We start from the raw sequence: 23,808 nt of genomic DNA, 5'->3' as shown, positions 1-23,808 counted from the left end.
TAACACAATAAAATAACTATAATGAGGCTATATACAGGGGGGGTACAGGTACTGAGTCAATGTGCAGAGGTACAGGTTAGTCAAGGTAATTCGTACATGTACGAAGGATTAAAGTACTATGCATAGATAATAAGCAGCGAGTAGCAGCAGTGTAAAAATAGAGGGGAGTGGGGGTCAATGTAAATAGTAATGAAGGCCATTTGATGAATTGTTCAGTCTTATGGCTTGAGAGTAGAAGCTGTTAAAGAGCCTCTTGGACCTAGACTTGGCGCTCCGGTACCACTTGCCGGGTATCTCACAGAGAGCAGGTTGTTCTGTTGTGAATATTGCTCTGTTGTGAAGAAAGGCAGAAAAACTTGGCTGAGGTTATGAGGGTGCAGGGCTCGTAACACGCCATACTGAGAAATATTATTTCCAAGCAAAAAATACATTGAGTACAATATGATGCTCAGAGATACTATGGGAGCTTAGATAAAATTACAATGTCTCAAAATGAACATCCTGTTTTGCAGAAGTTGTTCTGATAAAGGCCATTGCTTTTGAATTCATTTCAGAATTTTAGTGTGCAGTTCTTCCCTGAGGTGCAGACTAATGGTTAGTGTTGAATTCGCATTAAGCTCAATTATCGGCAATGCAACATTATCGCAACAACGCTGCTCCAGACCATTAGCAATAATTACCATCCATAACAAAATATATTGGACAACTCTTTGAGTCGGGACAAGATAATTCCGTTTGAAATTACCTAAAATGTACATCCATTCTAAAGAATATGTCTGGAGAAGATTTTAAATAATTTGCAATGATATTCCAACCGTAGAATTTAATCATTCTCTAAAGCCTACTAGGAACCAAAAATACCCTTCTTTTAACATGAACCAGGTTCCATCCTCAAGAATAGGTCTTTTTTTTTATTTTAATTTTACCCCTTTTTCTCCCCAATTTCGTGGTATCCAATTGTTCTAGTAGCTACTATCTTGTCTCATCGCTACAACTCCCGTACGGGCTCGGGAGAGACGAAGGTTGAAAGTCATGCGTCCTCCAATACACAACCCAACCAAGCCGCACTGCTTCTTAACACAGCACGCATCCAACCCGGAAGCCAGCCGCACCAATGCGCCGGAGGAAACACCGTGCACCTGGCCACCTTGGTTAGCGCACACTGCGCCCAGCCCGCCACAGGAGTCGCTGGTGCGCGATGAGACAAGGACACCCCAAGCCCTCCCTAACCCGGGCGACGCTAGGCCAATTGTGCGTCGCCCCATGGACCTCCCGGTCGCGGCCGGTTACGACAGAGCCTGGGCGCGAACCCAGGGACTCTGATGGCACAGCTGGCGCTGCAGTACAGCGCCCTTAACCACTGCGCCACCCGGGAGGCCCTAAGAACAGGTCTTTTGCTGACAAATGTTCAAACATAGCATTTTTGATAAGCCAATGCATATGAAGAACTTTAGCTTCCTCTGGTTTTGACAGACATGATAGCCATGTTCTGCATGTAGAGATATGAATGACAGAATGTAAATGATGTAGTGGATAGATGCATTCTCAACCAACTCATGTCTACTGGAATCTACTCTGCTGCTGGATATCATATCAATACCATTTTGTATACGCTAATACACAATGAGCTATTGATTTCATTCAGCACACCCAAATGTAACAGTATTCTTAACGCTAGATCTGCTGCTGGTGGTGGATAAACAGCAGAGTTGGGCTAGTCCCAAAGTGGGATCTTCCTTCCAGCCCTATGAAAGTTCTCCACTGCCTGTGAAACTGATGCCCTCACTTCAGCAGCAGTTGAGCCTCCTCAGAGGAGGAAGGGGAGGACCATCCTACTCAGTGCATTCCATTAATTTAATTCCATTAAATTAAAAAAGTTATAATTTTTAAATAAAACTATACTAAAAATATTAACTACAGTAGCCTCAACAGCACTTTCTAGGGTAGCACCATGGTATAGCCAGAGGACAGCTATTTTCTGTCTTCTGGGTTCTTTGACTTCAATACAAAACATAGGAGGCTCATCGTTCTTAACCCCTTCTATAGGCTTCCACAGTAACTATGACAACTTCCGGAGGAGGTCCTCCAACCAATCAGGGCTCTTGCAGCATGAACTGACATCAAAGGATCGCATAATTAATCTAGTACTGAATGCATTCAGAAAATATTCAGACCCCTTCCCTTTTTCCACATGTTGTTACGTTACAGCCTTATTCTAAAATTGATTTCATTTCAATCCCGTCTCAGAGCTCTACGGACAATTCCTTCGACCTCATGGCTTGGTTTTTGCTCTGACATCCACTGTCAACTGTGGGACCTTATATAGACAGGTGAGTCCAATCAATTGAATTTACCACAAGTGGACTCCAATCAATTGTAGAAATAACTCAAGGATGATCAATGAAACAGGATGCACCTGAGCTCAATTTTGAGTTTCAATACAAAGGCTCTGAATACTTACGTAAATGTGATATATTTGTATTTATTTTTGTATACATTTGCAAACATTTCTAAAAAGCTGCTTTTGCTTTGTCATTATGGGGTATTGTGTGTACCTGTATATTGATGAGAGGAAAAAACAATTAAATTAATTTTAGAATAAGGCTGTAACGTAACAAAATGTGAAAAAAGTCAACGGGTCTGAATACTTTCCAAATGCACTAGTCAGCAATGCAGTGTGTAAAGCGTGATGAGTAGTTGACTCACAGATAGAAAAAGACAATAGTTGATCAAGTTTCAAACAAATTAATTTCTTTAAGAATTAAGAAGATCCAGTAGAGAGAGAGAGAGAGAGAGAGAGAGAGAGAGAGAGAAAGACAGAGAGCTAGCTATATTTATTTGTATTTCTTTCCTTTTTAGTTTACCTTTCACTTTTTTAGCTAATGCAGCTAATTTTGCCTACTCAACAACCTGACAAACAGAGAGGAATGCTATGTATGTTAGCTAGCTGGCTAAGGCTTTCCCACACGGCAACTCTTCCAAGTCAAGGTAAGCTCGGTTTTAATCTTTTACACCGGAGCACGCCGGTGTAACTGCTAAACTGCTTTCTGTACACTGTACTGCGTGATGCACACATTGACTGGATTGTGGGTTTACTAATGCATTAGTTCCATTTTTTTTACTATAGCGTTAATATGGTAACAACGATGTAGGCTGTGTAGCGGTTAGCACTCATGGTATGAAAGTCTGGCTTGGAGAGGTATTTGTGCCTGGTCACAAACAGCTGTTGTGTTGTGCACTGAAGGTGAGAGGAAGAGAGCATGTAGATGTGAGAAGGAATTATGCAACGAGCAAACTGATGATGCTGTGTGTGGCTGCTATGAAAGTGAACTGTGTCTGCAGGTGATCAGGGGTGTATTCATTCTGCTGATTCTATTGCAAAATGATGCTTAAACGGAAGCAAATGAAACAAAATAGGGAAGGAACTACCTGAATTTGTCCAATAGAAACTTTTGCTTTAGTTGCTAAATGGAATGCTTTGCAACTGTTTGGACTAATGCTTAAGCACCCCGGATCGGCTAGATGCAGGCAAGACCGTGCAAGAAGGTGTTGAATGTGTCACTGTCTGTCACCTTGATTACTCCTATTTGTCTCTCAACCTGCGCAGCTACGTTAAAAGCGTTCATTTGTAGACTCGTTGAAGCAACCTCATGATGGGTATAGTGCAAAATAATGTAGTAGCCTAAACTTATCAATGTTACATTGAGCTAGGTGAATGGAATATGAATGGCAGTCATCCAATATGCTGTAATAGAAATAAGGCCATGCTCATAAAAAAATGAAATGCCTGACACCCCACAGCCCAGCTCACAGACAGAACACAGCTGACTGGATACAGACTCTTTCCAGCCTCTCCTTCTCGCTGTCTGTCTTCTTTGGTCTCTGGTGAAACATTGATGACTTGGTGTTGATAACAAGTCACATCTAAAGACACAGCCCACTTGCAGAGCGACTAAAATGCCTATGACTAAGTCAAAGATAGAGAAGCAGAGGAAAAATGGAAATGTACAGCATCATCAGTCATATCTAATAGACTGCCTGCAGTGGCAGCAAACAATATTACGTGCCACTTTATAAACTGGCCCATGATCAATATACAGTGAATTGACTCAAGGTCACACCACTACTACTAGCTAAGCATGCAAGCATGCAAGCATGCACACTGAACAGCTGTGGTCTCATGCTTTCTCCAAAACAGTTAAGGAAACCTTGGATTGTAATGTTCACAAAATGATGCCTATTTGCATCCCAAAAGAAACACCTGAGCCATCGAAACCCCAAAGACTGATATACAAAGAGAGCTAAATTAAGCCAAGCTTTACATGAGAGTATGGATTTTTCGAAGCTCCTTCCTACACAGTAAGACCTCTTGCTTCTCCCTCTCATCCCTATTTATTTTCCTTTTTGCTTGGCATTCGCAGAACAGTGTGAGACTAAAATGAATAGGCAAAGCTAAATTATTGACTGAAACTAGATGATTATGGAATGTACTGTACTATGGGTAATTTACAGATGTATGTAAATGTATTGCTGAAATCAATAAATGTTGCCTTCACTTTGGACTTGCTTGCCTGTCATACCCTGCCTGCTGTAATGTTTGACAAGGTTATTTTCCCCCCGGCTTGGCTTTGTTTGCTGAGAGCTGGCTTTCTATCCCCCGTCCAGTGAAGAAGGGGGTCTGTCGGCCATTACTGTGATTTTCTCTGTCAACAACAGTGCTTGAGGAAGGAACACTTTGACTGCCACCAGTTACCGAGAAGAGGATATATGGTAGGCTCAGACCTTCACTGTTCCTTACTTCAGTTATAACTTTAATATAAACACTTGAATACATTAAAATCACAATCAAAGTACATGTAGTCCCACTTGGTGGATATGAATTGGGTAAACAAAGACTCTCTAGGAGTCTTAGGGGATACCATTTAGAATATTCAATGCAATATTTTGAGAATGAGGGCCTCAGGGGACTACTTTTAAAGCGGGAGTAACAATACTGAATGTTTAAAATACATAGTTGTGAGATTGAGGCTCTGAGGGATACTTCTAAAGCAAGAATAACAATACTGAACATCTAAAACCTTCAGGACCCAGCTGATCACCACTCCTTCCCTTTGATCCACAGGTCAGTAGAAAGTATATTTTACAGACAGCCTTGAGATCAAACCGTGTGTTTACAGTATCTTACAGTACCCGGGGCAGGCAGACAAAACAAAACATCTGCTCCGTTAAACAAAAGTCCTCAACAAAAACCTGACTTAGACCAAACAGAAGATATACCACAAAGTAGTCCTGCACGGGTCCATTATTTGGAGCCGCACCCGCCCCACACCGTCAACATAAATTCCCGAGCACCACCTGATATCCGATATCAGGACAGATTTTTCTCCTCAACCCTTTTCCTGAGAGATGATCAGTGACTGTCCAAATAACAAATGTATTTAATTTTTATGACTCCAGAGCAGTAGGCTAGTATTCCCCTCCCTACGTGAATTAATTTGTCTGCATGTTTATTCAACATTTGTATAGAATGAAACCATGCCATGACTTTTTTTTACAATGAGATACGGCACATTAACAACTCAAATCGCTCTGAAAAAAATGGCCTTCTAATTAGCCTTTTTACCTAATGAAAACCTATAGCTGACATAACAAAACAAGACCTTTACATTCAATACTGTGAAGATAATCAAATAGTTTAATTAAAAGTTCAATCAAAAATTCCCAGAATCGAATATAGGCTGCAAAAATACATTTATTTAGTAGACTATAGTCTAGGCTACTCAAACGTATACCAGCGCACCATTTTAAACTTGGTATGGCCTGCGTATGGACTAAATGAACGAAAGGCTGAATTAACATATTTAGTTGATAATAAACTGAATTAGCCTATCATAAACAAAAACCTGCTTTCACTTTTTGCTGGCTGTCTGTCCATCTACCGTGTTATTGTCCTTGTCCACAATGTCTCCAAAATCCTTCCAAACCAAACCAGGGATTTCACTCACACCGCACCTGTTTCCAGGATGTTGTATTTCATAACCTTTCTTCCGATTAGGCCTACGTTAGCCATTTTCGCGTGAGCTAGGCTAGCCAGAGAAAGTACATTTGGCAACGTATTCTCACGTGGGGGGATTAAACATATGTTTCAGCACCACACAACTAATGGACAGGTCCACAATCCACTGTGTGTGTGGCTGGTAGCCTATATGTCTGCCTCACTGCTCACAGAATGGAATTTGCATCCCAATGCAACACAACAAGCTCCTGGGTTTGTAAAACAAATATTATTTTGATTTAAAAAAATTCCGACCCACAATATAATTGTTTTGAACCGCGAGCCAACCCACGGTTTGAAAGAATGTTTTCATTCCACCCGCAAGCTGATTTTTTTTGCGGGTCAACTGTGTGGAACCGTGGGTATACGAAATGTATGCAGAACATGCACCAGGTGGTGTCCAATTACAGGTGGGGATACCGTCAACAACCTTCTAGAATTGGAGCACATAAACCAATGAATTGGAGAGAGATGCTGCCAGTTGAATTGAGGAGGAGGCGGTGGAGAAACAGCTGAGAGTGGATCTACCTCTCTACCAAAGCACCAAAAAGCATATTTTCAGCATTCAGCAAATCTACTTGGCAAAGAGGTGGTCAATCTGCCTCGAGAAAGAGGTGTAGGGGAAAGGGAGAGAGTGAAAAAGAGTCAGAAATGGATTTGACATTTCAATCTGGCCGTCTGTAAACTGAAGGGGCAACATCCGGTCCATTAGTATTCAACCGGCTGCAACACACTAGATCTGATCTTATCACACTCCTGTGTAATTATGGGCAGTGGCAGAAGATCTCCTTTTAGACCTATGTCAGCCTGCCCTGGGCCAGCAGCATGGCCATGGCCTGACACTGTCTGTTTTGCATAAGTAGTTATACTACGTTATGTATTGTTGCAGTATCTTGTTAACATGCTGTTAGGTTTGATTTATTTCAGTGGTCATGGCAAATGGTCTTCAATGTGATATGAGTGAAAATAATGTGTGGATTGAATTTCTGTATGTTAAATCCATTACCAGATATCTAAACTACAGCTATGAAAAGTGAAAGCAAGATAATGGAAGAAGATGCAAGAATAGATGGAGAGAAGATTCTTACCGATTGATGCTGTTGCAGGGACTGCAACAGCCTCCTTCGACACTACAGACGGTCACGACACAGGAAAAGAAGAAGACACAGTGAATATTGAACTCCAAGCATCACAAATGTACACCCTAGAAAATGTTACAATCTACAGTTTGATTTCTCAACATGTTCTACTTTGAAGAGACCAGAAAGAGCAATATCGCATTGCCTTATGTAGATACACTACAAAGCAGGAGTCTTCCGAGTGGTATGGCTGTACCTGAGTAGTAGGAATTCAAAAGGGATTTGCTTTGCAGGGTTTTGCCTTGCACAGAGAAGGAGCAGGGAGAGGGGGATGCTGAGGGAAGAAACACAAGGGGGAGATGTTAAAGACCTCGAAGACACAGCAACACAGCAAACAGGATGCAATATCCAGACACAATGCACTCTCTCTACTGCAGGAGAGGGTATCGCTTGTTGATTTTAATGCTCTGCTAGGGGAAAATGTTGTTGACTATTGGGATTGTTTTTAATGTATTGTATTGTATTGTGCTCTTTCTATCTACACGCGGACTACTTCCTGCTGACCATGTCCACCTCGCAAAAGAGGTTTCGAAACTCAAAGGGTATTTTCCTGGTTAAATAAAGGTTAATTAGACAGACATGCAGGTAAGTCTCTAGAATAAGGTGAGTCTACAGTACATTAACCAACTATCCCAAAGGAGGCAGTGAGAAGTGAGAAAGAGCAAATGTATGTACCACAAGTGAGCAGACCTTGATGGGTTCCGAAAACGGCACCATATGGTGAAAGAGATGAGTTCTCACCTTCAACAACTCACATTACAAGCATATCAAACATGAAATGCGGACAAATGGGATTCTGACACATGGAGTTTTTACAATAATCAACGTGATATTACATACTGCTATGCAAACCATTTATCCACAGACTAGCTCCTTCATCTCACTCTGACGATGTGCTTTACATGCTAATGCGCAACAGTATCTCCTCTACTCAAAGATAAAATCTCATGGATTTATGCATACTGTATGCTAATGTAGCAAAGATGCTAAACTTTACAGTACTAACTGCACGTGAAAAGTGCTTTCGCAGCAATGTAGACGAGATACCAGCAAAAGATGTTTCACGAGAATGCAATAAGAGAAAAGGTTATTTACCTGCGTCCCTGTAAATATTAGATCCCCATGCTGCGTTGGCATTTTTCTCTGCCTCATTAGGTACAACCAGTGCCCAACACCCCTGGTACTATCCTATTCTGATGGCCACATTACACTCCATAAATAATGATAGGGAGGAATAATGAATAAGATGTTGTACATGAAGAATACTGATATGAGAGGGAGAACATTCTGTGTTGGAGGCTTTGCATACTTAGATGTACAGATATCAGATCTTACCTACAGAGTTTTCATCTGTATTTTTTGTAGCTGTCTACAAACCACCACAGACCGATGCTGGCGCTAAAACCACGCTCAATGAGCTGTACACCACCATAAGCAAACAGGAAAACGCTCATCCAGAGGCGGCACTCCTAGTGGCCAGGGACATTCATGCAGGGAAACTTAACTTTATCACTCTTTTGTTGCGGAGAATTTTCCTGATACATCAGGAAATTCAAATGAGCCTCGTGATTGTCTAAAAAGGAGCAGTTCTCTTTCTCTCCGTGAGGGGTCAGTCAAGTCATTGGGATCAGGGCTCGCTATCGTAAAATAATGTTTTCTCGCTCGCTCAAAGCTATAGACTTAAGTCATATCACTGCGACATTCAAATGTACATTTGTGTATCTGAAATGCAGCCATACACGTTAGCAACCGTCGTTTTATAAAGACTGGACAGAAATATAAACGCAGCATGTGAAGTGTTGGTCCCATGTTTCATAAACTGAAATAAAACATCCCGGAAATGTTCCATATGCACAAAAAGCTTATTTCTCTCAATATTGTGCACAAATATCTTTACATCCCTGTTAGTGAACATTTCTCCTTTGCCAATATAATCCATCCACCTGACAGGTGAAGCATATCAAGAAGCTGATTAAACAGCATGATGTCAGCATCTGGTAAGACATGGGGCGGAGGCCTATGCATATTTGTGAACAACAGCTGGTGCACGATATCTAAGGAAGTCTCAAGGTTTTGCTCGCCTGAGGTAGAGTATCTCAAGATAAGCTGTAGACCACACTATCTACCTACAGAGTTTTCATCTGTATTTTTCGTAGCTGTCTACAAACCACCACAGACCGATGCTGGCACTAAAACCACGCTCAATGAGCTGTACACCACCATAAGCAAACAGGAAAACGCTCATCCAGAGGCGGTGTTCCTAGTGGCCAGGGACATTAATGCAGGGAAACTGAAATCAGCATGTTAAACGTGCAACCAGAGGAAAACAATTCTAGACCACCTTTACTCCACTCAAAGAGATATAGAAAGCTCTACCACGCCCTCCATTTGGCAAATCTGACCATAATTATATCCTCCTGATTCCTGCTTACAAGCAAAAACTAAAGCAGGAAACACCAGTGGCCGGTCTATAAAAAAGTGGTCAGACGAAGGAGATGCTAAACTTCAGGATTGCTTTGCTAGCACAGATTGGCATATGTTCCGGGATTCTTCCGATGGCTTTGAGGAGTACACCACAACAGTCACTGGCTTTATTAATAAGTCCATCGAGGACGTCGTCCCCACAGTGACTGTGCGTACATACCCCAACCAGAAGCCATGGATTAAATGCAACATTCGCACTGAGCTAAATGGTAGAGCTGTTGCTTTCAAGGAGCAAGACTCTAACCCGGAAGCTTATAAGAAATCCCGCTATTCCCACCGACAAACCATCAAACAGGCAAAGCGCCAATACAGGACTGAGATCAAAACATACTACACCGGCTCCGACGCTTGTCAGATGTGACAGGGCTTGCAAACTATTACAGAGTACAAAGGGAAACACAGCCGAGAGCTTCCCAGTGACACAAGCCTACCAGACGAGCTACATCACTTCTATGCTCACTTTTGAGGCAAGTCAAAGCGAGTCGCCTCTCCCTGTCTGAGTCTGTAACACCAACATGTTTCAAGCAGACCACCATAGTGCCCAAGAACACTAAGGTAACCTGCCTAAATGACTACACATCTCACTCACATCTGTAGCCATGAAATGCTTTGAAAGGCTGGTCATGGCTCACAACAACATGATCCCAGAAACCCTAGACCCACTCAAATTTGAATACCACACCAACAGATCCACAGATGATGCAATCGCTATTGCACTCCACACTGCCCTTTCACACTTGGACAAAAGGAACACCTATGTGAGAATGCTATTCATTAACTAGAGCTCAGAGTTCAACACAATAGTGCCTTCAAAGCTCATCACTAAGTGAAGGACCCTGGGACTAAACACCTCCCTCTGCAACTGTATCCTGGACTTCCTGACCGGCCACCCCCAGGTGGTAAGGGTAGCTAACAACACATCTTCCATGCTGATCCTCAACACGGGGGCCCCCCAGGGGTGCATGCTCTGTCCCCTCCTGTACTCCCTGTTCACTCATGACTGCACGGTCAGGCACGACTTCAACACCATCATTAAGTTTGCTGATGACACAACAGTGACACAACATAGGCCTGATCACGAACAACGATGAGAAAGCCTATAGGGAGGAGGTCAGAGATCTGATCGTGTGGTGCAAGGACAACAATCTCTCCCTCAAAGTGATCAAAACAAAGGAGATGATTATGGACTACAGAAAAATGAGGACCGAGCACGCCCCCATTCTCATCAACGGGGCTGTAGTGGAGCAGGTTGAGAGCTTCAAGTTCCTTGGTGTCCACATCACCACAAACTAACATGGTCCAAGTTTTTTAGTTTATATTTTACCTTTATTTAACTAGGCAAGTCAGTTAAGAACAAATTCTTATTTTCAATGACAGCCTAGGTTAACTGCCTGTTCAGGGGCAGAACGACAGCTTTTTACCTTGTCAGCTCGGGGGTTTGAACTTGCAACCTTCCGGTTACTAGTCCAACGCTCTAACCACTAGGCTACCCTGTCACCCCCAAGTACACCAAGACAGTCGTGGTGAGGGCACGACAAAGACATATTCCCCCTCAGGAGACTGAAAATATTTGGCATGGGTCCTCAGATCCTCAAAGGTTTTACAGCTGCACCATCGAGAGCATCCTGACGGGTTGCATCACTGCTTGGTATGGCAACTGTTCGGCCTCCGACCGCAAGGCACTGCAGAGGGTAGAGCTTACGGTCCAGTACATTAGAAGGGCCAAGCTTCCTGCCATCCATGACCTCTATACCAGGCGGTGTCAGGGGAAGGCCCTAAAAATTGTCAAAGACTCCAGCAACCCTAGTCATAGACTGTTCTCTCTGCCACCACACAGTAAGCGGTACCGGAGCGCCAAGTCTAGGTCCAAAGAGGCTCCTAAATAGATTCTACCCCCAAGCTATGAGACTCCAGAACAGCTAATAAAATGGCTACACAGACTTTTTGCACTGATATTGACTCTGTACTGGTACCCCCTGTATATAGCCCTACTATTGTTATTTACTGCTGTTAATTATTTGTTATTCTTATCTCTTACTTTTTTTGGGGGGAGCTATTTTCTTTAAAACTGCATTGTTGGTTAAGGGCTTGTAAGTAAGCATTTCACCTGTTGTTTTCGGCGCATGTGACAAATACACTTTGATTTGATCATGACGCAGTACAATAGAAGGCCACTTTAAAATGTGCAGTTTTGACAAGCAACACAATGCCACAGATGTCTCAAGGTTTGAGAGAGCATGCCATTGCATGCTGACTGCAGGAATGTCCAACAGAGCTGTTGCCAGATAATTTAATGTTATTTTCTCTACCATAAGCTGCCTACAACATGATTTTAGAGAATTTGGCAGGGCGTCCAACTAGCATAACAACCGCATACCACGTGTAACCACTACCGCCCAGCACCTCCACATCCGGCTTCTTCACCTGTGGGATTGTCTGAGGGTTCATATTTCCTTATGTGAACTGTAACTCAGTAAAATCTTTGAAATTGATGCATGTTGTGTTTATATTTTTGCGCAGTTTGGAAATGACTAGTTCCAAAAATTCAAAGGTCAGTAGTGGGCCAGATTTGAACCCATATATGTGCCCTTGTCAGCTGCTGTACCTGCTGGACCACACATGCGTCTGAGACAAACATACATTTATTTTGCCTCATGCTTGCCTTGAACATATAATAAAACAATTGATCTCAGAAACACATTTTCCCTAACACAAAATGCATCTACTCACTACAAATATTGTCAATTTATTATAATCCACATAATCACATGAGACGTGCTGTAGCCTGCGCGTAGCTTACATAGGCTACTTGAACTGACGCCCAGTAGACCTGCAATCTAAGTTATTGTATAGCCTACAAACACTGCTTCCAGCTGCCCCTGGTGATGATTCTAAATATGAAATATCCTTTCAAATCCTCCTGCTGCAGGATCATTATCCTCCTGGATGAAATGGGTCATATTAAGATCCAACAGCTGCATGTGATGGAGCAGGGATTTTTTTGTCATGTCTCAAGAGACTTTCTCTTCATTGATATATGACCAAATTAGATGGGAAATTATGGATTTTAGTTCACAGGTTGACAGAAGGGACACAATATCAGTTGGATACCACAGCAAGCACTCTAATCATGTAGGAACTATCTTCCTTTATGTGCAATTAGTCAAACATTACCATGTAGATTTAAATCTCATTTGTCACACTCCACTTTAGAATTCCAAAAAATACACTCTTACAGTTGTAATACATTTCCGGTTTCTAATTTTGCAGACTAAAATGTCCACTTTTCACTATGTTCAGACCACAAGATAGGGCAATAATATGTGATTATACAGATATACTAATCGCAATACTTCACAACGTTTGTCTACATAATTTAAATATAACATTCGTTTGCATGAGACAAAGTCCACTTGATCAAAAGTTACTGCTATAGTATCCTGACATGACTCAAACACTGTAGCTAGCTAGCAAGCGGGTATGTTTTCATTTTAAGTTAGAGGTCATTGAAGTTGGTAGTTACTACTTCAAAATAAAATACATTGAAGTTGAAAATGTAACAATTATATTTTGAGGGAAAAGTGAAATAATGAATGTTGAGATAAAAAACATAAAGCAACATTTATAGAATTGTAAACACCAAAAATGATTTCAAATGCAAAAAAAAATACCTGCAAGAAAATAATTTTAAAGCAAAAGAAAAACTCAAGAAACAGTTATTTAATAGTGTTCAGTTAAACCTTTCCAACAACAAAACCTATTCAATCCTTTTCACCTGCTGTTACTGACTTTCGCTAGGTTATTCAGTACTTTGTTTTCACCATCTGTTTCTTTGTTTTCACAGCCAGTTTATTCGATTGAGAATTTTGGCACATTTGCCTGCAGCTACCACCTTTGGTTATGTCCACTAGTTTTGGAGTGAAGGTTAATTCTAAACCAATCAAAAAGCAGGATACACAGAGATAAAGTGATGACGTCACAAGCCCTAAAAATTTTAAATGACTGTGAAAACCAGCATGCTGCAGCACATTTCAATGGGTAAATAGCATTCTAAAATATTGTTTGTTATCAGTTCTTGTTTTGTTAAAAATAAATGTGGATAAAAGAGCATATTATTTACCTAAAACGTTAGCTATGTTAGCCCAGTCTCTAGCTTATCCAGGATCAGTGATACATAGTTTATGGTTGTTCTATCTACGAACACAGCTGCAAGATTGCTAAAATGAATCAAATTAACCTCATAATATGTTACCTGTAATGTTCATCTCCTGCAGCCTAATTGTCATCTCCTTATTTTCATACTGCACCCAAATTACAAGGGTTGGATTTGTACTAAACAATTGTATATGTCATGGTTCCTCCTGGCACCAGAGGCCGGCAGAGACCACTCTAGAGACTATTTTTAGACTCAGGTGTGTCTTATTATTTCATGATTGTGTCCCTGTTAAAAGAAGTGTGTTTTCTGTGGTCCTTTGCAGAAGCTTGAATTGTTTACTGTGTGTGTGTGTGTGTGTGTGTGTGTGTGTGTGTGTGTGTGTGTGTGTGTGTGTGTGTGTGTGTGTGTGTGTGTGTGTGTGTGTGTGTGTGTGTGTGTGTGTGTGTGTGTGTGTGTGTGTGTGTGTGCATGCGTGTGGAGTATGGTTTTCCTCATACATTGTCTTCTGGTATTTTTTAAAATTGAGAACATATAGCTCAACAAGTAAACAATATGTGCGTTTAGCTATTCTCTGCTTCAGATGACAAGGGGTGCATTGCACCTGCCCATAAAGTCAATAATGCCATGTAGGCCTATGGCTGCATTGGCGATGCATGCCATATGATAAGATGAAAAATGCATTCACATGGCTGATATACTGAGAGAGACAAACTATCGAATAAAATAGATTGGCGATATTACAACTAAACAAAAAGGAAATGTTCAATTGAGAATACGACACAAACATTGACATTGGAGACATAACCCCTTGCCCTCTTTATTGCAGGATTGTGATTAATCAATATTGACACTAGTTCAAAATTATTCAAGTAAAAGTCACCCAGTAAAATCCTACTTGAGTAAAAGTTTTTAAAAGTATTTGGTTTTAAATATACTTAAAAGTAAATGTAATTGCTAAATTACACTTAAGTATCAAAAGTAAAAAATCATTTCAAATTCCTTATATTAAGCAAACCAGACAGCATGATTTTCTTGTTTTTTAAATTTACAGATAGCCAGGGGCACACTCCAACACAGACACAATTTACAAACAAAGCATTTGTGTTTAGTAAGTCAGCCAGATCAGATGCAATAGGGATGACCATGGATTTTATCTTTCAGTGCGTGAATTAGACCATTTTCCTATCCTGCTAAGCATTCAAAATGTAACAACTACTTTTGCGTGTTAAGGAAAATGTATGGAGTAGAAAGTACATTATTTTCTTTAGGAATGTAGTGGAGTAAAAGTTGACAAAAATATAAATGGTAAAGTAAAGATATCCCAAAAACGACTTAAGTATGTTTTTCTTAAGTACTTTACACCTCTGCATAGTATAGTCCATGGGATATAGTATATACCCTTAGTCTCTTGAGACATTCATTGGAACCAATCTCTTTTAATCTGCAAACAGGCTTTCACAGCTTTCCATATCTGAGGACAGAAAACAAAACAAAGAAACAGGCTTTCATTATACTCAAATAAGACAGCACTGAATACTATGTTGCTATCTCTAGTTTTCCCCTCTAGGGACTGGAACTGGAGAATATTTTCCTAATGTCCTCCACAAAATGACCTGCCCCATCCAGTACTAGCCTAAACTGTCTCTTTACTGACATCTGGAGCTGCAATTTCACTGTCATCTACAAATGCATTTGTAGCCTGTGTTTTTAATTAACAATGATTACATCAAGATAGCTAGCTAATAGGAAGTTAGCTAGTGGATGACAATTAATTCACTAAACAGTGTGTAAAGTTAACTAGCTAGCAGCTCAGTGGAGTTAGCCTACAAAGTGGCCTACTGTAGGTAGCTAGCTAGCTAGCTATTTAGCTAATAGTACATCATTTTTTTTTACATTTTCAAAACGTATTTACTTACATGAATAGGTTCTCCCATGGTATCTGTTTTTTGGGGTTATTACGAAAACGAAAGGCCAATCTTCACAATTTTTGTCAGTGGTAGCAAAGCGCAGTCAGCAACCATGTGGACGAATGGAGACAAGGCAAAAAGTGTTTGTCTCAAGCAGTTGGGTTAGAATGAACCACCACTCCAAAACTAGCCAACCTAACCAAAGGCAGTGTTAGAAAGAAAATGTATTGAACTTATTATGGTTGATTTATGAAATATTCATAAATGTATATAAAATTATTGTACAGGAATGTATGTAAACTGTTCATTATGTTAAATTTGTATATTAGAAGCCTTTTATGCATGCTATTGTGACACCTATAGTTTGCCTGTAAAATGCAGAATGAAGGGGTTAAGGGTAAAGATGTTGTCAGTAACTCATTAGGATAGGTCATTGCACCTGATGAAAGATGCATAGTAGAGCTTCAGTTTTCTACTGTTTCTTTTGTTTGGATTTCATTTGGATGTTGCTCCCATTTCTTTTGGATTTAATTAGCATGTTCCTACTTATATTTTGTACTTTGGGATTTTACCTTTTGCCAATCAAATCACTTGAAACCTGTTTAACGTCATCTGGATTATAATGCTTTCTTTCATTACTTACCAACCTGGAATCTGTGTGACAAACAATGGACAATTAACTTGTGAGTACTAAATACATTTGAACTACATCAGCAACTCTCGCTTTATCTATGGAAATGAGTAAGGAACCAAACCTGTATTTACACCTTTATAGAAGTGGCCTTTTAGTTTAAGGAAGCTTAGCCATTACATGTAGTAATTGCAGGCAATAGCATAGGTGAAAGGGATTCAATAGGGTTGGTTGTTGGGGCTCCAGAGTGGCGCAGTGGTCTAAGGCACTCCATGTCAGAATTACAGGCATCAATACAGACACCTTGTGTTGAATCCAGGCTGTATCCCAACAGGCCGTCATTGGGCGGTGCAAAATTGGCCCATCATCATCTGGGTTTGGCTGGTGTAGGCCGTCATTGTACAGTGCCTTGCGAAAGTATTCGCCCCCCTTGAACTTTGCGACCTTTTGCCACATTTCAGGCTTCAAACATAAATATATAAAACTGTATTTTTTTGTGAAGAATCAACAACAAGTGGGACACAATCATGAAGTGGAACGACATTTATTGGATATTTCAAACTTTTTTAACAAATCAAAAACTGAAAAATTGGGCGTGCAAAATTATTCAGCCCCTTTACTTTCAGTGCAGCAAACTCTCTCCAGAAGTTCAGTGAGGATCTCTGAATGATCCAATGTTGATCCAATTAAATGACTAATGATGATAAATACAATCCATCTGTGTGTAATCAAGTCTCCGTATAAATGCACCTGCACTGTGATAGTCTCAGAGGTCCGTTAAAAGCGCAGAGAGCATCATGAAGAACAAGGAACACACCAGGCAGGTCCGAGATACTGTTGTGAAGAAGTTTAAAGCCGGATTTGGATACAAAAAGATTTCCCAAGCTTTAAACATCCCAAGGAGCACTGTGCAAGCGATAATATTGAAGTGGAAGGAGTATCAGACCACTGCAAATCTACCAAGACCTGGCCGTCCCTCTAAACTTTCAGCTCATACAAGGAGAAGACTGATCAGAGATGCAGCCAAGAGGCCCATGATCACTCTGGATGAACTGCAGAGATCTACAGCTGAGGTGGGAGACTCTGTCCATAGGACAACAATCAGTCATATATTGCACAAATCTGGCCTTTATGGAAGAGTGGCAAGAAGAAAGCCATTTCTTAAAGATATCCATAAAAAGTGTCGTTTAAAGTTTGCCACAAGCCACCTGGGAGACACACCAAACATGTGGAAGAAGGTGCTCTGGTCAGATGAAACCAAAATGTAACTTTTTGGCAACAATGCAAAACGTTATGTTTGGCGTAAAAGCAACACAGCTGAACACACAATCCCCACTGTCAAACATGGTGGTGGCAGCATCATGGTTTGGGCCTGCTTTTCTTCAGCAGGGACAGTGAAGATGGTTAAAATTGATGGGAAGATGGGTGGAGCCAAATACAGGACCATTCTGGAAGAAAACCTGATGGAGTCTGCAAAAGACCTGAGACTGGGACGGAGATTTGTCTTCCAACAAGACAATGATCCAAAACATAAAGCAAAATCTACAATGGAATGGTTCAAAAATAAACATATCCAGGTGTTAGAATGGCCAAGTCAAAGTCCAGACCTGAATCCAATCGAGAATCTGTGGAAAGAACTGAAAACTGCTGTTCACAAATGCTCTCCATCCAACCTCACTGAGCTTGAGCTGTTTTGCAAGGAGGAATGGGAAAAAAATTCAGTCTCTCGATGTGCAAAACTGATAGAGACATACCCCAAGCGACTTACAGCTGTAATCGCAGCAAAAGGTGGCGCTACAAAGTATTAACTTAAAGGGGCTGAATAATTTTGCACGCCCAATTTTTCAGGTTTTGATTTGTTAAAAAAGTTTGAAATATCCAATAAATGTCGTTCCACTTCATGATTGTGTCCCACTTGTTGTTGATTCTTCACAAAAAAATACAGTTTTATATATTTATGTTTGAAGCCTGAAATGTGGCAAAAGGTCGCAAAGTTCAAGGCGGCCGAATACTTTCGCAAGGCACTGTAAATAATTTGTTCTTAATTGACTTGCCTAGTTAAATAAATGTTATATTAAAAAAATTGTTGGAGAGGTATACCTGAAAACTATATTAGCATTATTTTTCTAATAATTTGTTCTTGCTTTAAAATTAGTTTTGCTGTCTCTAAAATAACTTGCTTGCCAGTTTGTTTGTTTTGCTTTTGATATCATTCTTTTTGCTTACAATTCTATACATTTTTTAAAACGTAATATTTCATTTTTACAATACATTTTATTTTGAATTCAAATTGACCCCATAAGCGACGAAAGGATATTTGCGTTATCTCAGCATCTCCATCAGTGCCTTCGGGAAAGTATTCAGACCCCTGGACTTTTTCCACATTTTGTTACGTTACAGCATTATTCTAAAATGTATTAAATAAAATGATTCCATCAGCAATCTACACACAATAGCCCATAATGACAAAGCAAAACAGGTTCAGACACTTTGCTATGACACTTGAAATTGAGCTCAGGTACATCGTGTTTCCATTGATCATCCTTGAGATTTTTCTACAACTTTATTGGAGTCCACCTGTGATAAATTCAATTGATTGGACATGATTTGGAAAAGCACGCACCTGCCTATACAAGGTCCCACCGTTGACAGTGCATGTCAGAGCAAAAACCAAGCTATGAGGTCGAAGGAATTGTCCATAGAGCTCCGAGGCACAGATCTGAGGCAGGATACCAAAACATTTCTGCAGCATTGAAGGTCCCAAAGAACACAGTGGCCTACATCATTATTAAATGAAAGAAGTTTGGAACTCTTCCCAGAGCTGGCCACCCAACCAAACTGAGCAATCGGATAAGGGCCTTGGTCAGGGAGATGACCAAGAACCCAATGGTCACTCTGACAGAGCTCTAGAGTTCCTCCGTGGAGAAGGGAGAACCTTCCAGAAGGACAACCATCTCTGCATCACTCCACCAAGTCGACCTTTATGGTAGTGGCCAGACGGAAGCCACACCTCAGTAAAAGGCACATGACAGCCTGCTATTGTAACCGGTGCTGCACTGCACCGCTGTAACTCTGCGTTGTGTGTGGTTGATTGAGACTATGGGACGTGGGACTTAGATCAGGTAGTTTTAATTAAGCAGAATTCACTCTATGCATCCTGCATCTGCATCCAAAAGGAAATAAAACATTTGTAGAGCACATATGTTCTGTGAATCGTCGCATCTTTCTCTCATAGTGCATCAAAATTATTTTTGAATACAAAAATGTGTTCAGCCTCTCCTTATTATACATAACATATTTTACATAGATAAAACCACATACCTGCATCCAAAAGGAAATAAAACATTTGTAGAGCACATACAGTATGTTCTGAGAATCGTCGCCTCTTTCTACAACAGATGCACAATAGGAGGGACTGGGATCATTCGAGGAGCTAGCCATCGTTCACACATACAATAGCCTGCTAATACCTTAGCTAGCTATTAACCACATGTTGAATTCAGAATGTTGATATCATCCTAAAAAGTACAATTACAAGTGCATCTTAACAATACCATCCACCTATGAGTAACCTTTGAATATACAACATTATTCATGAACTTGAAAGTGTTTGTGCTTAAAATAATCAAACTTTTCTGAAGATGACAGAAAAAGCGTGCCTACCTCTCATAGTGCATCAAAATGATTTGAGCACAAGCACGCAGGGCAAAACGTAAGTACACACTCCCCTACTCCCAGGATGCAGGCATGCATAATAACAAATCAACATGACATATTCATATATGAACCTGGTGAAATTCAAATAGTACTTTTACAACTGTTACACTATGAGTTTGCCAAAAGGCACCTAAAGACACTCAGACCATGAGAAACAAGATTTTCTCGTCTGATGAAACCAATATTGAACTCTTCGGCCTCAATGCCAAGCGTCACGTCTGGAGGAAACTTTGCACCATCCCTAAAGTGAAGCATTGTGGTGGTAGCATCATGCAGTGGGGATGTTTTTCAGCGGCAACGACTGGGAGACAGGACAATGACTCTAATCACAGAGCCAAAAGAACGCAGGAGTGACTTTGGGACCATTATTTGAATGTCCTGGAGTGGCCCAGCCAGATCCCGGACTTGAACCCGATCCAATATCTCTTGAGAGACCTGGAAGTAACTGTGCAGCAACGCTCTCCATCCAACCTGACAGAGCTTGCGAGGATCTGCAGAGAAGAATGGGAGAAACTCCCCAAATACAGGTGTGCCAAGCTTAAAGCGTCATACCCAAGAAGACACAAGGCTGTAATCGCTGCCTAAGGTGCTTCAACAAAGTAATGAGTAAAGGGTCTGAATACATATGTAAATGTGATATTTCACTTTTTATTTTTTATACATTTGATAAACAATGTAAAAACCTGTTATTGGTTTGTCATTATTGGGTATTGTGTGTAGATTGAGATTTAAAAAAATCAACTTTACAATAAGGCTGTAACGTAACAATATGTGGAAAGAATCAAGGGGTTTTAATACTTTCCCAAGGCACTGCATGTTTAGCATATTAGTGCATGTGCTAATATGTATCTACTGGTATAGTGTGGCCGTCTTTGAATGCATCAATGTTATTTTCTCAAACTCTTTAGGGACTATTGTGATGATACCAAATTTGAGGGGAATCTGACTTTTAGTCGATGAGAATATTTTTGTATTATTATTTTAAAGCATTAGCATTACATAGTTAAAGTTAATTGTTAATAGTTTCCTTATTGTTTAAGATGTTAATGTTAAACTTAACTTGGTTCATCATGGCAATGTCTTTGATGACCCTAAAAAGTTAAGTTGATAAGCCATTGTGAAGTGGATTTAAATGGACACGTAATATCTGATCTTCTGGTTTATCAGTAACTCAGCAATCTTAACCAAAGCTTTTCTCACACTAACTTATAATATGTACCATGGGCCTACATACAGAATTTGGTTTTATTTAGACTTATGGTTCAAGAGAATACATTTTTCAAAAGTTTTCAAAAATGTCCAAGATGGAGGAAAACCTATCCTGACGGACCTTATGGATCCTAGAGGCAAATTTGTTCAGCATGTGGAAAGACGCCTCCATTCAATCTCTAGGTCAAATGTGGCGGTGGATATGAGTGTTTAAGTGAAACTGCTTATAACAGTGCCACCTATATCCCAGTCGACTGCCTTTTTTTGACCAAGTTACTCATGGCCTCTTTATGTGTGCCATACTAGAAAAAAGTTACAAATCTATGCTTGAGTTTTGAACATGTGAAGGTAAACCCCTAATTATATCAAAAAGAGAAATTGGACGTTCAGGGGATTTGGGAACTGACACAATACATGACGACCAAAATAGTACAATTCAGTTAACGATGGACTTGTTTCCTCACAGAATCGTTACAGAAATAACATACATGGCACATTCTCCTTTTATTCTTAACTTTTAAAAGCTAATAGGTAATTTTCGTAGTTGGGTTAGATGCAGAGGTGAAGTATGGACAGTGTGATGAAGGCAATTACTGTACATATTAGTTTGGACATTTTTTCTCTCCAGCTGACCTGGACTTTCAAATGAATCTCTTCCCAGAAGCCAATGTGACCTTTTCTCCAGAAAAAGCTTCTCAGAGGGCCCTCATAATTACTACTGCCACACAGCAGGCTGGACCACACCTACAGCTTGGAGAAAATGGCCAAACCTTATTCGCCTTTCGCTGGAGTGTGTTATTGAAAAGTATTTTCAGTAACTTGATTTGGAGCTAAAATGGAATCCATTTGGAGAAGAGCAATTGGCATCCACTCATGGTCATTACTGCTGTATCGGGGTGGGTGCCTCCTTGTAAACAGAGCCATAATACGTTGGTGGATTCAGATTACACTGAATTGAAGTGTTTGCAACCCACCTCTAATGTTGTATTCTGAGATGTGACTCTTAAGTGCACTATGGTTTAATGCTGAAGTATTTGAGGATATGTTGCACTTTACATGAATATGGTCATCCAGTATGGTAAAGACAGTGAGAATGACAAACCAGCTGTTAAACCAACAGATGCCTGGCTAATTATTATGTGGTGATCAAAGGAGGACACAAAGCAGACTTTAAAGGAGATAACCTTTAAAGAAAACAGAACAGCACACGAAAATGTGAGATTAAGTGTGAATTAAACTCCAGACAAGGGTAACACCATGCATGTAAATTAGGGTAATAGGAGTGGAACAGAGGGAAGAGAGACCAGAGAGAAAACAGGCTAGGACTGACAGGAATTGATACAGACCGGGATTTCTGAAAAACTTCTGAGGAACTTTATTAATAGATCCTGCTTGACTCACTGAAACCATTGAGGTCCTGGCTGCTGGTGGAGAAAGGGTCGTCCTTGTGCAGAGTGCTGACTTTGGTGGTGCTCTTGTCAGCCGTGCCCACCGGCCCCATCTCCCGCTGGGTGCTGCTGTTGGCTGTCTCCTTCTGTTTTTTGGCCAGTTTCCTTAAGCCGCCACCCAAAACAAACAGTGTCACTCAGAGACCAGATAATGGTGTAGTTGAACTACACAGAAATCATACAACAAACTTGTACTACTAAATAAAGGTAAAGGAGTAAAAAGTGAAGAGTGGCCATGTTATGCACTGTTGAGTATCTAGTATTTTGCAGATAAATAATTTGGGCCATTTGTTGCGTTTAAGGCAAAATGTGTGTTCTGTTCAATAATCTGCAATGATTTATTCCATGTGGTGAAATCACTATTTACTGGCCTGTGATTGTGGAATAGAACCCTTCCTGACCATTGCAGGCCTCATAGTCATAGTGACTTGATAGCAGATTTGGCCAATCATTCGTTTGGATAAAAATGATTAGTTTTCTCAGCGTTTTTGGATGTCTCAATGATATTATGAAGAAACTTGTGGGTTTCAAAGTCAGAAGCTTGCCATGTGGAACAAAGCAAATCAGGCACTTAATTGGACTGTTTCTCAAGGAATAAAAAACAACAGTTGCCTACCATTTTACTCGAGCTCAAAGGGCTATATTCTAACAAATACTTCACTGTTAGTCAGTCTGTTTCAAAGATGAGTTTGAGACTACAGTATATAATCATTGTTACCTCTATAACGACCTTCAACAGACTCAATGGTGGTGGGATTGACTAATAACTGCAGTGTAGTTTAATACTCCTCGATTTGCTTCCGAAGTTGGACAGACAAGGCTTGAGTTGTTACAAAGGTTTAGGTATCTATAAGGCCTGTTGATGAGCGTTGCATAAATAAATATTCCATGAAAATCAGTTGAAAGGACGCTTTAGGTCTTGCAGATAAAGGCATTCAACAGAATTCCTTTGGGAAATTCTGTCATTTATGAGCCGTCTTTAAACAGGACTTGTGGAATATGGAAGCATGATAGTCAGTACAGTTTCCATTTGCAAACAAATGTGGTCCTTTGCTTCCTCAG

The 23,808-nt window shown here is 40.4% G+C and overlaps 1 protein-coding gene across 1 annotated transcript in view; it reads right to left on the bottom strand.

Moving 5' to 3' along the window:
- Positions 1–23,808, bottom strand: part of LOC139413194 (receptor-type tyrosine-protein phosphatase T-like) — a 497,128-nt gene that overhangs the window by 112,434 nt on the left and 360,886 nt on the right. The window contains exons 18-20 of the mRNA XM_071160294.1: positions 22,700–22,851; positions 7,391–7,468; positions 7,144–7,185 (exon numbers count right to left, since the gene is read on the bottom strand). Of these exons, the coding sequence (XP_071016395.1) occupies positions 7,144–7,185; positions 7,391–7,468; positions 22,700–22,851 (272 nt within the window). The remainder of the gene's footprint in view (positions 1–7,143; positions 7,186–7,390; positions 7,469–22,699; positions 22,852–23,808) is intronic.

Source organism: Oncorhynchus clarkii, chromosome 7, assembly GCF_045791955.1.
Source record: "Oncorhynchus clarkii lewisi isolate Uvic-CL-2024 chromosome 7, UVic_Ocla_1.0, whole genome shotgun sequence".
NCBI lineage: Eukaryota > Metazoa > Chordata > Actinopteri > Salmoniformes > Salmonidae > Oncorhynchus > Oncorhynchus clarkii.
The sequence above is the reverse complement of the archived record's forward strand: the minus strand, read 5'-3'. Positions and strand labels throughout refer to the sequence as shown.